A 14,492-nucleotide genomic window follows, 5' to 3' on the forward strand; every position below is an offset into this window, starting at 1 on the left:
GACTTCCCAGAAGCTTGAATACTTTGAGAGGAGGAGGTGAAAAGGAGCTGTGAAAAGCCCCATTCAGGTTTTTCTGTGAGAATGCTGAGCAGTTAAGCACAGCCTGAAGACTAAGGTGTCCCATAGATGTCAGCAAAAGCTTTGCTCAGCAACCTTATTTTAAAAGTTGTCATGAATGTGACTTGCATTGTGAGAAAAGCATGAAAATACAGTAAGAGAAGATGCATCTTCCCTCACTCCTGAAAAAATATTTTGTGGCCAATTGTAGATGACAGTGAATAAATGATATGGAAGACCAATAATAAGCAGGAAATAAAGCCCTTCTACAAAAATAAGTAACAAAAGTGACCTTGGCTTCTGGAGGGTCTTAAGGGAATGTTAAATGGACCAAAGCTTAGGACCTGAGGAATTCTAATACAGGTTCTCAGATGCACAAAAGAAAGTGTTAAGTAGGTCTTAAAAATAGTATGTCAACATTAGAGGATGTGCATGCATTCCAGCCTACCCAGTAAGGCTGTGAGAAGATGGTTATTGCGAAGTGAATAGAGGAAACGTGGACATGATGATCCTCCTACCAGTAATTAGTTTGGAGTAGATCAAGCCCAGTCTGTTAATAATAGCATTGTGTTATAAACAGTTTCATTCTGCAAGCTTCTCTAGTGATCTTTATTTCCAACCTGATTCTCCAGTTAAGATAATCTTTATCACAATACATTTAAAATGTCCTTGTTCCATTGCTTTGATTTTGGTTTTCATTGTCCTGAAAAATATGTAGCTGTTTCTTAGACGATATTCTGCATCAAAACTGCTTTTTCACTGTCTCACATACAAGCACACACATGCACATTATTACTCCTTTTTCATTCAGGTCTAGCTATTGTGCTAACATCAGATTTGCAGTCATTCTTTCCTGATGAGTGCTAAACCTAGCCTATGCTACCAAGCAAGAGTTGGCACCATTTCTCATGAGCTCCATTCTTGACAGATATGTGGTCTCTGATGAGAATCAAGGAGCATCACTTTTAGTATTAAAAAAAAAAACCAACTATTGCTTTTTCAAGTACAGTAGGCCAGTTTTAGTGAGAGACCTCAAAGAATTGGTCAAACATGCTAATTGCAGTCTTCAGGAAACATCTTGGAGACTGTATCTGTTACCTATTAAGTCAGTAGTTGTCATTGGGTGTCTGTACATTAGTGTTTTCAGTTTGCATCAGAAGGCATTTTTTAAGTAAACGTCCTGATCATTCTCTTTTACTGTTTTTTCTGTCATGGAAGGGTCTTAAAGCACATGATATTCAGATTAAAATAAACCGGGGCATTCCTGTGGCTCACCAAGTACACCCCAACTCAGTCTGTGATGAAAAAAACCTGTAATGGTTATGGTGTGGACATACTGTACTCAGCACCATCTGTCTTACCCTATAGAGCAAGTCCTAATGGTCCCCACTGCTTGCTAATGTAGCCCTAGTCACTGACTCCAGGGGGAGCAAAAATCCAGGTAACTTTCTCTGGGAACATTTTAAGTACTCTTTTGCCCAGCCCACTCTGCTTTTGAGTGGTGGTTTAACTGTGGAGCATTGCAAGGCAGATATAATTCTAAAAAACTATTTTCTACCTTGCATTGTAATATTGATTATGTTGTAGAAGTAAACATAATGAATGGTAAAGACGGAACAGTTCCCCCAGCCCGAAAAAAAGAAAGCAAGCCTAGCTCTATGCTTCCATAGTTAACTATCAATTTTGAGGATAGATTCTGCTATGAGGCATACTGAGACAATGTGATTTGGCAGAAACTGTTAACTAAAAAATGTTAATAAGATTTTTGGTACAGGACAATGTAATTTCTGTAATTTTACTTTTGCAAGTGTTTAAACTCACTTAGCTTTTTTTAATGTTTGACGCTGAAGTGTTTATCCATCTGTTAGTATCTGACTTGAGAGACATTCTCTGTATACTGAGGAATATTCACATAAGAGTTTAAACTATTTTATCAAGAAATCTCTTCTAGCAAGCTAATTGCCATAGCATTTTCAGACTGAAGTCAGTTCAAAATATTTGACAGGCCAGTAGCATGTAAGTAACACTCAAATTCAAAGTGACTCAGTTTCCTCTTGTGTAATCTCATTGGCAATCCCATGTCCCTTATCTTTAAACAAGTCATTTTTTAACACAATTATATCAGTGTGTAAGTCAATTTAGGCACTTGAGAGTTACTTGTACGAAAGGTTACAGGGGTGGACTTTCACTTCTCTTGTCCCTTAAAAGAAATCAGTATGTATTTTCAAAAGGGCTATTGATGTGCATGCAAAATAGATTTAGAAGTGCAGTAAACAATTTAGGTTTTGCTGTCAGAGTACCTGTAACTCAGCTCGTGTCAAAATAATGTTAATGACAGTATCTCTATGAATTGCCAGATAAGTTATGTTGCCAGTTTGATCATTAGTATATTGCGCATGGAATGAAAGCAGATAATTTTCAATCACATCTTGGCTGTCTTTTGGAAAAAGACATCACTTGCTTACTTTGACATGTTTAGCGTTTTGGAAGCTGCATCAACTCTCTTTTCACAAAAGCACTTCGAGACATTTCTTCTTAGTCCTATGTGTAACTTACTATTGCAAAAGCAAAGATATACAGGCCTGGCCTATTATCTCTCCACTCCTGTTGCTTTTACGTAGCCTAAAGATTGAAATTTAATGTAAGATACTACTTTATAGTCTGGTTCTTTATGGACCTTCTGGAAAAGGTTTGTACACTATTATTGTTTACACTGATGGCAACTATTCTCATCAGTGAAATCTAAAGTGAACTAGCTGTTAAATCATTGTTATCTTTCCCACACACAGTCTTTTTCAAGATAATTTCAATTGCTTTTCAAAAATATACATAGATAAGTATTCCAACTCTTTCTGTGGGTTAATTGCAGAATTAATTGGAGCGTGTTGTCTTGAATAGCAGTAAATGTGTATTGTTTATTGCTTAAATGTGGGTTCATTTTAATTTCTTTTTTGTTCTGTAAGGTTTGCAACTGCTATTGCTTGAAGTCTCTTCTGCGGGGGTTTACTATCTGCTGCTGCAACAAATCAAGCGAGACTCAACTTCTTAAACAAGAAAGGTGTCTCTAATAGAAACATTGACATTTCTTTGAAATTTGAGAGCATCTTTTAGGAAGTTTTTCCTTTTTGACAACTTACTCTAGTAGGTTTTGAATGACTTTATATCCATCTGGATACATAGGCATTAACTAGTTTCACAGATACAGTGTACCTCCTACATGTGAAAATAACAGAGCATTTACCGAAGTTTCATGGCTAAATGAAGATAATGATGTGGTGTCAGTTGAAATACATTATGTACAAGCATTTTTGTGTACAGGCATAATAAGTGTTTAAGGAAGCAGCTTGGATTTTTCTAAAATTTAGAATTTTGGTCATACAGTTTAACTTTTATTCTGGAATGCCTTGGTCATGATAGCAGTGAGCGGGATGCCAAGGTACCTCATTGCCAAGCTTTGCAGATGTGTGGACAGCATGACCTTCTCACAGCCTTGTAAGAAGAGCTTGGTCTTGTAGGTATGCTCTACGGAGGCCCTGTGCCTGTTAGAAATCAGTTTTCACAGAGATGTACTGCTATTCTCTTCTGGAAGTTACTTAAACAGATGGGAGATGATGGCTCTCATTCTCTTTTTGTAGTGCAGCACAGGGTACACAGCACCTGCAAAGGCTTAAACTTGCTTCCTCCCTCCCCCATGTGATCAGGTTGAGACCCATGTTTTCTGCAGTCATGCTCTGCCCCGTGTCTGCTGGGGGCTTTTCTGGGGAAAGGGACGTTGTCTGTCTCTTCTGCTGGAATGCTTCTACTTTAAAATCAAAAAATATGTGGGCAGTTTTGAAAGTCCTTGTTTGTGAAGGAAGAATCAAGGATTCTGCAGCATGGGCATTTTATATTTTGAAACTAATGATGGTTTAACTTAAAAAACCTTTGTCGTTGGTTCATCAAGGGTTTAAGCATGAGTCATTTCCTTTGGGTGAATGGTTTTATCAAATGGTTAAGGAGGCTTATTTATTCTGTGATTCCCTTCTAAACCTAAGTCAATAATTTCTTTTTTTAGATGAAATCTGAAGGAGCTAGTATGGGTTCAAATAAAAGTATTCTGATAGCTTGGAAATACTGCAGAAGTCAGACAGAAGTTGAGACATGTTCCCAGTCTTAAACGTATCCTGTTAATGAGTCCTGAAGGTTTTGTCCTTCGTATACAGGCCTTACTACCCCCTCCTTCCACATATTATATAGGGCATGTGGCTTATGGCTGTGGAGGATTCCAGTTGTTACACCAAAATCTTTTTATGTATGAGAAAAGAGTTCATAGGCTTAACTGTTCTTAACTATAGCAAGCATTTCTTAATTCACTGGCAACAGAAGGGCAACATTATGCTGTATTTTGATACTACTTTATCCTTAGCAGATCCTTTTCCTATTGAGGTGATTTTCCAAAAGTTGATTAAAGCAGCTTTGGGAGCAGATCATGCTAGAGCAATGGTGCAAAGCAGAATAGTCTCCTACACTAGAGAAACTGAACCATTTTATTTTAAGACAGGTAAAAGTGGCTTTAATATATTCTTAATTATTTTGCCATAGCTAGTAAAGACTATGCTCACAGTGGTTAAAAATCTCTGCAATGGCAGTGATGCTGAATGGCAGCGACACTGAATGGCAGCCTGCTGGCTATGCTCTCATTTAGCTGTGGCAATGCAAGGTATGCAACACAACTGCATTCACCATTGATATCACTGTTTTTTTCTTTCTCCTTCTAATGAAGATTGCCAGGCAGAGTCCAATCTCTCGAGTGGTCCTTGAAATCTGCTTTATAAGCAAGAATTTGAATTTACTTGACAATATAAGATGAAGGGGTAAAGGAAGAAAACCCCAAACAAAAAAAAACCCCTTAACATTAAAGTAGTGAATTAAGTTTGCTAAAAAGCAAATGACAATTTTGGGAAGTGTTTCAGCTCTTTACATAAAGTGCATTATTCCTTTTAATGAAATGTTTTTTGTGTATGCTATTTCACAATACTGTACATTGAAAACTCTAAAGTAGATCTTATGCAAACACTCAGCAGTGTTTCCGTGCTGTGTGTCACACTCTCAGTGTTATTGTTCACACTTTAATTCTTTCACACTCTAGAGTCCTTGTGCAGCCTCCTGCCCAAGGCATAGCTCAGTAAGAAAAGGACGAATAATGCATTTTTAATTAATACAGTCACATAAATTGAGAGGGTCAGTTGAAGGGTTGTTCATATCGTTGATGTGATTCATCCCACTGAGGACATGAAAGCACAAGCAAAGGCTTTATTCTTTCTGAGTTTGAGGAAGTTATTTTAGCTAACACCTTCTGGAGAAAGCAGACACTGGGTCCAAGAACATAAAAGTGGTTGTTTAAGTAGATCCCTCTCTAGCCTGTGGTCTTACCCGTGCCACGTGCCAACACAGAAGCTTAGAAGCAAAGTTAGAAGCAGAGGAAATGTCAAGTGTTTATCCTGTGATAGTGCTCCCATGGCCAGTGGCTTAGCAAACCCTTGAGAAGGAACTTCATCGGCGCTGCTGTGTTTGTGAACTTTTAACAATTTGTATCTTTTTAGTCAGTTGGCCATTGTCATCCAAAACATCCTGTTGCAATAAATTCCATTGTTCAGTGATGTGTTGTATAAAAAAGTACTTTCATCTGTTTATTTTAGACCTACCACTGAATAACTCCATCGGGTCCATAGTTTTTATGTTACAGCGCTTGTGTTAGAGTAGTAATTAAATCTTCATTTGCCTTCATTACGCACTACATGACTTTGGAGTTTTCTGCCATATCCCTGCTTAGTTGTCTCTTTTTCAAGCTACCCTGTTTACTCTCATACAGAAGTTACTTTATTCTTCAGATAGCCTATGTTGCTTTTCTCTGTGTCTTGTCCTGTTCTACAGTATTTTTTGAGAGAGTGTAATTAAAAGTAATTTGAAGTGAGACTTCAGTCTGAATTCAAGCTACTCAATTTCAGGTCATCAGTGTTATAGAAATGAAACGTGTTTAGACATTGGCACATTTCAATAAATTCAGAAGTCTGCTTTACAGTTTGGCCCCACAAACAAGTTGTTGTAGCACAGCTATCAAGAGAACAAATAACTGGAGCACTATAGTGGTGCACTGTGTGACTGCAGCCTTCCACTTACGGGCTTAATAGTGATGCTTAAATAGCAGACTCCATTTTCTAACATGGCAAGATGCACCTATTTCTTTGTCAATTAAACTTACTTCTCTATCCAGCCTGAAGATCAGGAATTGGTCATGGGTGAAGATCTAGAGATTAGTTATGAGAAACAAGAGATTCTTTTTTGGATCTGTAGTAAATTGCTTCCCTCACATTGTAATCTTAGTTATACAGAAAATTAGTGTATCCCAGATAAATAAAGTTATAACAAAACTCAAGAAACTGAAAGCAGGTGCAAAAATGGTCAGTGGTTAAAGCATTTACAATATCAATCAATCTCTAAAAATCAGCCTTAACCTAGTTTCATATTAGAGTAGCTACTTGAGTGACTAAGAAGGTGACATATATTTCAGGACCAAAATTTCAAAGACTACTTATACCACACAACCATTTTTATCATTCAAGCAGAGGCTGGGAGACAGAGATTTACAGAGGTCAAATGATCTGCAGGAAGCTTCAGCCTGGAGCACTGAGTGCCTCTAACTGTTTCATTCATTGCATTACTTGTGTTTTTTTCATCTGAAGTAGACTTGTTCCCAAGTTGCAAAATTTTGATAGTAAGTACAGCAAGTACCAAATTTTGAGTACAAAGTTTGGATATCTTTTTCATTTTTAAGAGAAACCAAACAGTTAAACTTCCCTTTTGTATGATACCTGAATATGACAAACAGAAGAAAAGATCTGCTTTTATATACTAAAATTGTGAGAGGCTCTTCATTACATCTTACTCCTTCATTACATACTCCTGTATAGAAACTCTTAAGTAAGAAGATGTCCTTTTCAAATATTTAGATCCACCTGTTTACTGTTAATTTCATTCTCTGCCATGATCATCGTATTCCTGGAGGGGTGAAATTTAGGTGAGACGATAGCAGTTGTGCCCTGTAGTAGCAGGTGCATCAGGTTTGATTGCTGTTTGGCTAGAGATGCTCATGTAGGTGGCTGACTGTACATGATCAGAGCGACTACCAACTTTTGAAGACACAAATACCAGTTTCTACAAAAATTAAATAATTAGCTTTCACTTTTAATCTGTTTTGCTGTATCTGTGATATGAAGTGCCAAAAGTGGTCACATTTGTTTCTTCAGTAACTTTTCTGTAAGCAAACATTTAAAAAAAAAATCCGCAAGAATTGGAGTCTCTCCTTTGGCTTGTCTTGTTTTAAAATGTTGCAGTTTCTCAGAGTAGGAAGCAAACTACTTAGCATCTTATCTCAGAAACCTCTGTCTGAAAACTCAGGTTTATGAAAACAATGACAAAATTATATGCAATACATTTGACATTTGTACATGTAATGATTCCCCATCGTGCTTGCTTCTTAAATATCCTTGTTACCATTCTGGTTTTGACAGCCAAACAAAATTCTGAGTCATTCCCTCTATTGGCTTTGGAGAAGCAATCACTCAGCTTAGAACTGCTTTCTGCTTGCAGAGTCTTTCAGCTTTCAAAAAAGAAACTGAGTACCATGCAAAAACCCATTATCTTTCACATGCATATGTATCTGTGATTCAAAGACATCAGCCTTTAGGCCCTATGGTTTTGGCAAAGGGTGAAACTGAAAAGGCTAGTTTCAATGGGATTATTATTTTTAATGTTGCACAGCATCTGATGCTTTTAAGACACTTTAAGCTTTGATTAAAGACATATTTTTGCTATCCTGTCTCATCGTGGTCAGTGGGATGTTCCTCCTGCTACACCGCTAAATGCCTTTAAAGCAATCTGGTCGTATACTCAAGGGTTCCAACCTTTTTGCAACCCTGTTTAACACAAGGCTAACTCTGGTCTGATGAGGTTTATCTCCCTTGACCCCCTGTCTAGGCTATGGTAGAAACAATTCACAGCTGACAACTAACAAAGAATATAGCAACACAATGCAATGATTGAGGTTTGTGTGATAACACTATGTAACGACTTGCTTGCCTCCCTTACTTGCAGCCACTCATTCCCACAGTTTGACCAGAACAACTGTGTCTGTTTATCTGAACCAACAGAATGACCAGGTTTGAGTTTCTAAATACCCTTTTTTATTCCTATCAAGGACTAACAAATTTTACACTGAATCGGGCATGGGAGAAGCATTTTACCAGTAATAGGCTGGCACTATTTTAATGAAGTTTTATTTTTAAAGATTGGGGATGTAAAACAAGGTTGGTGGCAGATTTTGAAGGTACCAATGTAAGCCGCATGCTGGAATCCAGTTCAGTTTCCTTGTTCTTTCTGCACCTACCCACCATTTGCCTCTTTGAAAACTCTCTGCAGTTTCTAAACCCACAACCACACATGTTGTTACTGGCTCAGGAGAACTGTCCCATAGCTTCAGTTGGATCTGTGAGCTGTTGAGTACAAAACAAAACCTTTTAGAAATTATTAGTGTAAGATTTTGCTTTTCTGGAGACTGCTGTTAGCAACCAGGAAGCTTTACATACTTAATCACAAGCAAAGTAATTAAAGTTTCACTTCTGTTTACTTCTGAAAGTTACATTCTTAACGTGTTATGTTCATTATTTCCATTTACTTTCTATTTAGACAAGTAATCTGTGAAGTAATCACTAGGCCAATCAAACATTCAGTGTAGGGCTGACTTGATGAGGTGAATTGGATGCTGCAAGAGGCCTAAGTTTGTACCAAGAGACTGTTCCCTGGTCTGGTTGAGGAGGTTAACTGCAGTTTTTTAGCATCTGCAGGGTTCGTGACTTCTTGTTAGGGTTAAAGCCTGAACTAAGAACCTTAGTCGGCCAGCTTTTCTGCAGCACTGTGTTAAATAAGATCTCACTTCTCTTCTTCTAAGTGGAATAAAGGTGTGCCAAAACAGTGTCATCATTTATGATCTCAGTTTAGAGAGAAGAAGGAAACCTTTGCCTTTTTATAGTGTAAAATGAATGCATAATAGCTAAAACAAGTTTACAGGATTTATTCACGTGAAGTTGTATGAGAGTTTCTTAATGTACTTTTTCTTTCTTTGTAGCTATTGGCTGACAAACAAGGTCCACATTAAACGACCCAGCACTGGTCTCCTCATGTATACTCTTGCCACCAGATTTTGTGATGAAATTCACCTGTACGGATTTTGGCCATTCCCAAAGGATTTACATGGAAAACCAGTCAAGTATCATTATTATGATGATCTAAAGTATCGGTACTTTTCTAATGCCAGTCCTCATAGGATGCCATTAGAGTTTAAAACATTGTATGTATTACATAACAGAGGAGCACTTAAATTAACAACAGGGAAATGTGTACAGCAATAAAGCACAAGTACAATAAGAAGTACAGAATACACACTTCATCATAAAGATGTTGTGGAATGGCAATGGGATCCTAGTGAGGATATGTTTAAATACCCACTAAGCCATCAGAAAAAGGAATTTTATCAGAAGTACATAACCAGCTATTATACCTGTAAAGTGCTATATAACTAAGCTATCTTGACTGCAAGGGTTCAAGTAAGTGCCACTTTCACTAAGAGCAAGGCTTGAATGTATATTCAGTAGTGTTTACAGGATCCAGTGAAACATTCATCATGAATTAAAGAAGAAAAATACAGCCTGCATAGTGCTGACTTGCCACTGTGGTCAGACAGCCCACAGAAGAAATCCCAAGTGGATGGAATATTTTCTTGAGCAAAGAAACCAGGCTTTGGCAGAAAAGATCATGATGGAATTGAGTAGAGAAAGTGAAGTCCGTACGATCAACCAAATCAGTAAATGCCTTCAGTCAGAGGACTGTTTCTGATCTTGTATTATAACCTCAGCTTTTGTTGCTGTTTTTCTTATTGCTGTTGGTTGGGTTTTGTTGCTTTTAAGTATTGGAGCCCTTAAAGGATTTTGAGGATGTTACAAGCAATTAAAAGTATATATCATATGGAATTGTCTTAGGAAAAAAATTTGTAAGAGTGGGAGGGAAACATCAAATATTTTATCAATTGTTATTGTGTTGTATCCTGCTGTCACACAACCCTTAACATCTCAATTGTTTTTCTAGCTACCGCTGTCAATACCCACTACATGGAACCACTCAGAGGTCATTCTGATCCATTTTTAAAGAGAAGTTTTTCTGTTGTGCTCAGATTTGAAGACGTACAAGAAGGTGTCCTTATTTTTGGTACCAAAGATTACTTTTATACACATTTTTTCCTCTCCTTGAAGAAATGGTGTAGATTTAGTATGATGTTTCTTTGCTGCTGAAGGGAACATATTCTTTATGTTATTTAATTTTTTTAATTAAGCATCTCAAAGCAAAGTCTCTTTACTGACTTTGCATATAGAATTTCATTCTTCAGAAAAATCTGCAGGAGTAAAGAAATTACCTTATACATTCAAATATATATATATTTACAATTTTTATTCCTGATTGAAAGGAAAACACAAAGTCTAAAGAAACTCAGGTGACACTGGAACACATCTAAAGAAAAAAAAAAGACCTAGCCAATTAAATGGAAAATAAAAGAACTGTAGATCAAACAGTTCTTTTAAAACTTAAATTTCTGATGGTGTTGGATGATATCTCTAATATAACTCTTTTGTATCAGTTTAATGTTCTGCTGTGTGATTGACTGAAATAACACAGAGCTGCATTATCTCACAGTGATTTTTCTCTTTAACGTTCCAGTTTATCCATGAAACCAAGAATTCTTTCACTCTCTTCTTTCAAAAAAAAAAAAGAACAAGAAATTACAGGATGGTGGGGGAGGGTGGAGTGTCAGTACAGCATGTACTAAGATAAAAAACCTGTCTGCATATGATATGCTATAGCACTAATGGAGCAGGTAAATGAAGAACACCATGGTTCCACCATTTTCATGTCAGGCTAGGCTAAGGAGGAGGCATGCAGATAAAATGTATGGGTATTTTCTTGTTATATTTTCAGCTCTACGTTAAGTCCTCATCTCCAAATATGATATTTGGTGTATCTATTGAATTTTGAACTAGCTTGAGCAATTTCATATGTAGCACAACACTCACAAACATTAACTAGCTAAAAGTGCCATTTATTACCTATTTTTCCTCTTAAGATCACATGTATTTCATCATGCATGACTAGAGGTCTGTGATTATGCAAATTTAGTAGCTAATTGCAGACAGTTTTGCAAAAGTTGATGGGTAATAGAAAATTCTGCTATATCTAAGACACAGTAGCATCTTTCCTTGTTCACCAGTCTCTCCTAGTCAGGACAGTTTACTTTGGCTATATGCTAAGGTGTGGGCTGTGGTCCTCACATGATCACCACTGAAAGCAAGGCATCACAAGTAGCTAAACAGCAGTACAGACTGGAATGTGTTTAATTGGCTGTTGATAAGCCAGAGGGTGTTACTTGTACACTGTGTAAACTTGCAGTTTAAGACAAGGTTATTTCCTTGATGAAAGGTGGGCATATTCCTGTTCTTTCTGTTAGGGTTTTGCTGCTGTTGATCTCTTGAAACGTATTTCACATACATTGACAGAATTTCTGTTGAGGTAAAGAATTCACAGGTGCCAGTCTCACAGAAGCTCAGACAAGCATCTGTTCAGCTTTATCTTTTCTTCTGGGAATGTCTTGTCTTCACTCTAGTGTCAGGCCATCAACCAAAAGGGAATTCAAGTAGACTAAAATATTAACTGACAGGTGATTTTTTTCACTTCAGGGAAGGTTTTAATACACCAGTTGATTATTTCTCTGAGAGCAAAGTAAACGGAGATACTCTGATTCCTATGGTAGTAAAAAACATAAAATTACTTGTGTAATTGAATAAGTGAAAACAATGAGATGTAAATAGGAAGACAGATGGGAAGGTTTGCCTTTAGAAGTCAGCAGATGAAGAAAAATTTGGCCTGAGCCTGTTTTGCAGGCTTCACATTTGATTCTCTGCGAGTGAAGTTAACTTTAGTACACAAGCCATGGAGTCCAAATTTTTACCCTATCACTAAATCTGACAGAACAGGGTGATACAGGGCAAGGTTCCTCTGGCTTAGTTTGGCACAAGATGTGACAGTAGCACGTACTTCCAAGACAACAGAGTTTGCCCATACCTTCTCAAAACTGGGCCTTAACCTCATCTCCTGCAGCTTTCCACCTTCAATAATGCACACTTCTGGCACCATGAGCCATGGTCTCACGGCTCTTTACTGTCATCCACACTCATCCTTCTCATAGCACCCTCCTCAAACTGGCACCCAATTGTGCCTCCCTACCAAAAGCATAGGAATCCTCACTAATCATCTCCTGTCTCACCTGCCTCAGCTTTATCCTGAGATGAAGTGTAATGTAGCGAGTGGTAGGTTTCAGACTATCCTCTGAGGCAAGTAGCAATTGTAGTCTTTGACTGTGCAGGTTTTCACAAGAACTAGGAGTCATTTTAGTCTATTGCTCTTGTATAAGATCTGTGTCCATGTGGAGCCCAAAGCTTCTGGGGCTCCCTGGTGTGCGGTTTGTTGTGCTGCAAATTGTCTGTTTTCAGGTGGTTTGTGACCACCAGTTACTCTAGGGTGACCTGAGGTGGGACATGCCCAGAGTTTGTTCCTGTTAGGTTACATGGCCTTAGTTGTTATCCCTCTCACTGCTGGGAAGCTGTAGCAAGGGACTCATTGCAGGCAGCCTTTCTTATCTTTCTCTTACACCTTCTGGCTCTGTATTGCCCTGGGGCTCTTTGTGCATTTCTATTGAGGCACCCCAGGTCCTGAATGAAAAAAACAGATTACTTCTACTGTGTGACTCTTCTTCCCTAAAGATGACCTGGGGGAATAGCACCAAAGGCTTAGCTGCTGTATGGGGACTTGACAGTGGAATAAATTTCACCTTGTGGTCCTTCACTGGGCAGCAGTCAACAGTTCAAGCCTCTGTAGGTGCCTTGAATGATTTCTGTTGTCTATATAGATTCACACCTCCTGTGCTGCCTACAGCACAGATCAGATAAACAGGCTTTATTATACTTACCACTTTTATCATCCAACACTATCAACAACTACAACAAAGTAGATGATAGGATAAAAAGAAGAAGGATCCTTAATATTGTAATGATAACTGCCCTGGTGAGGAACATCTGAGGAATGCCCATCAGTTGAGTGTTCCTCAAATTTATCCTCACATCAGTCATATCAATTGCCAGCTATGGTTCCTAAATGTATGTTAAAAGTAAGAACTGGGAGCTACATCAAGACAGCAGACAGTGTGTATTTTTCTGAATCTTATGGCAGCTTTACATTGAACAACTTGATTTTATTCAGATAAATTTATTGTAAATTGTTTATTAGCATACATATTAATGTTTCTGTGGCAGAGAGTCTTTCATATTTCATAAAAATAATAGATAATTATATTTGATTGTTAAGTTTTCAGCTTTGGGACAGTTCTTTCTCCCACAGCTCTGAGCCACTCTCCAGATATAAGACTACTGAACCTTTCAAACCCTGGCTGGTTTACACAATCTGATATGTAATAAAGACTGTACCATTTTTGTTAAACAATATAAGCAACATGTGCTTGAGGTCAGCACCTTTTCTCTAATTGACTGCAATTTGAAGAAAACCAGGTGTGGGTTCAGTACCTTTTTTTAGTGTTTGATCTAGCAAAGTGCTAAGCACTCTTTACAGTGACTTTCCTGGGAGAGACATGCCCAGGATTTAGATGGGGATCTAGATTAGCATATTTCAGGATATAACTCTGAAATTGCACATTATTTATTTTTAAGAGCACTGTTACTTTGTGTAGGGAAAAGCACAATTGTTCTAAATGTAGATAAAATAAAGGAAGAGCGTTTACAGAGAGCTTCACTCCTGCACAGTACTATTGCTACTGAGCATATGTAATACAATTTCTGTGGTTTAAAGTATTGATATGTATTCTGTCAGGATTGTCATGTTTGACACTGTTGATATTACTTCAAGTACAGCTATGGGGATTGTTTTTTATTTGTATAACTGTAAAATAAAGAGTTTTTTTCATTTTTTCTGCTATATTCTGTCCCATATTCCTTTGTAACATAGTTGTGATAATATTTTTCAGTTATGTGCTAATTGTAAGGATATGTGGAAGGAGAGTGTCTACTCCTTTAAGGTGTCTGTTCAAGGACTTTCTCAACACAAAAGGGGATGTTAAGTAAAGGAGGAAGCCATAAACAACACAGAGAGACACAAACCTGACCCACAAATTACAAGGGAGGTAGCGACAAGAACCTAAATTGATCAGTCACACCAACTGGTAAGGATATGTGGAGTGTAGGAATGTTTATTACAGTAAGATTATCTGATCGAGGACCTTGTCA

The 14,492-nt window shown here is 37.6% G+C and overlaps 1 protein-coding gene across 1 annotated transcript in view; it reads left to right on the forward strand.

Annotated features, from left to right (window-relative positions):
* ST8SIA4 (ST8 alpha-N-acetyl-neuraminide alpha-2,8-sialyltransferase 4) overlaps positions 1 to 14,184 on the forward strand; it is a 64,546-nt gene extending 50,362 nt beyond the window's left edge. Inside the window, exon 5 of the mRNA XM_030005385.1 lies at positions 9,221 to 14,184. Coding sequence (XP_029861245.1) covers positions 9,221 to 9,503 — 283 coding nt within the window. The 3' untranslated portion in view covers positions 9,504 to 14,184. The remainder of the gene's footprint in view (positions 1 to 9,220) is intronic.
* The last annotated feature ends 308 nt before the right edge of the window (positions 14,185 to 14,492 follow it).

Source organism: Aquila chrysaetos, chromosome Z (assembly GCF_900496995.4).
Source record: "Aquila chrysaetos chrysaetos chromosome Z, bAquChr1.4, whole genome shotgun sequence".
Taxonomy (NCBI): Eukaryota; Metazoa; Chordata; class Aves; order Accipitriformes; family Accipitridae; genus Aquila; species Aquila chrysaetos.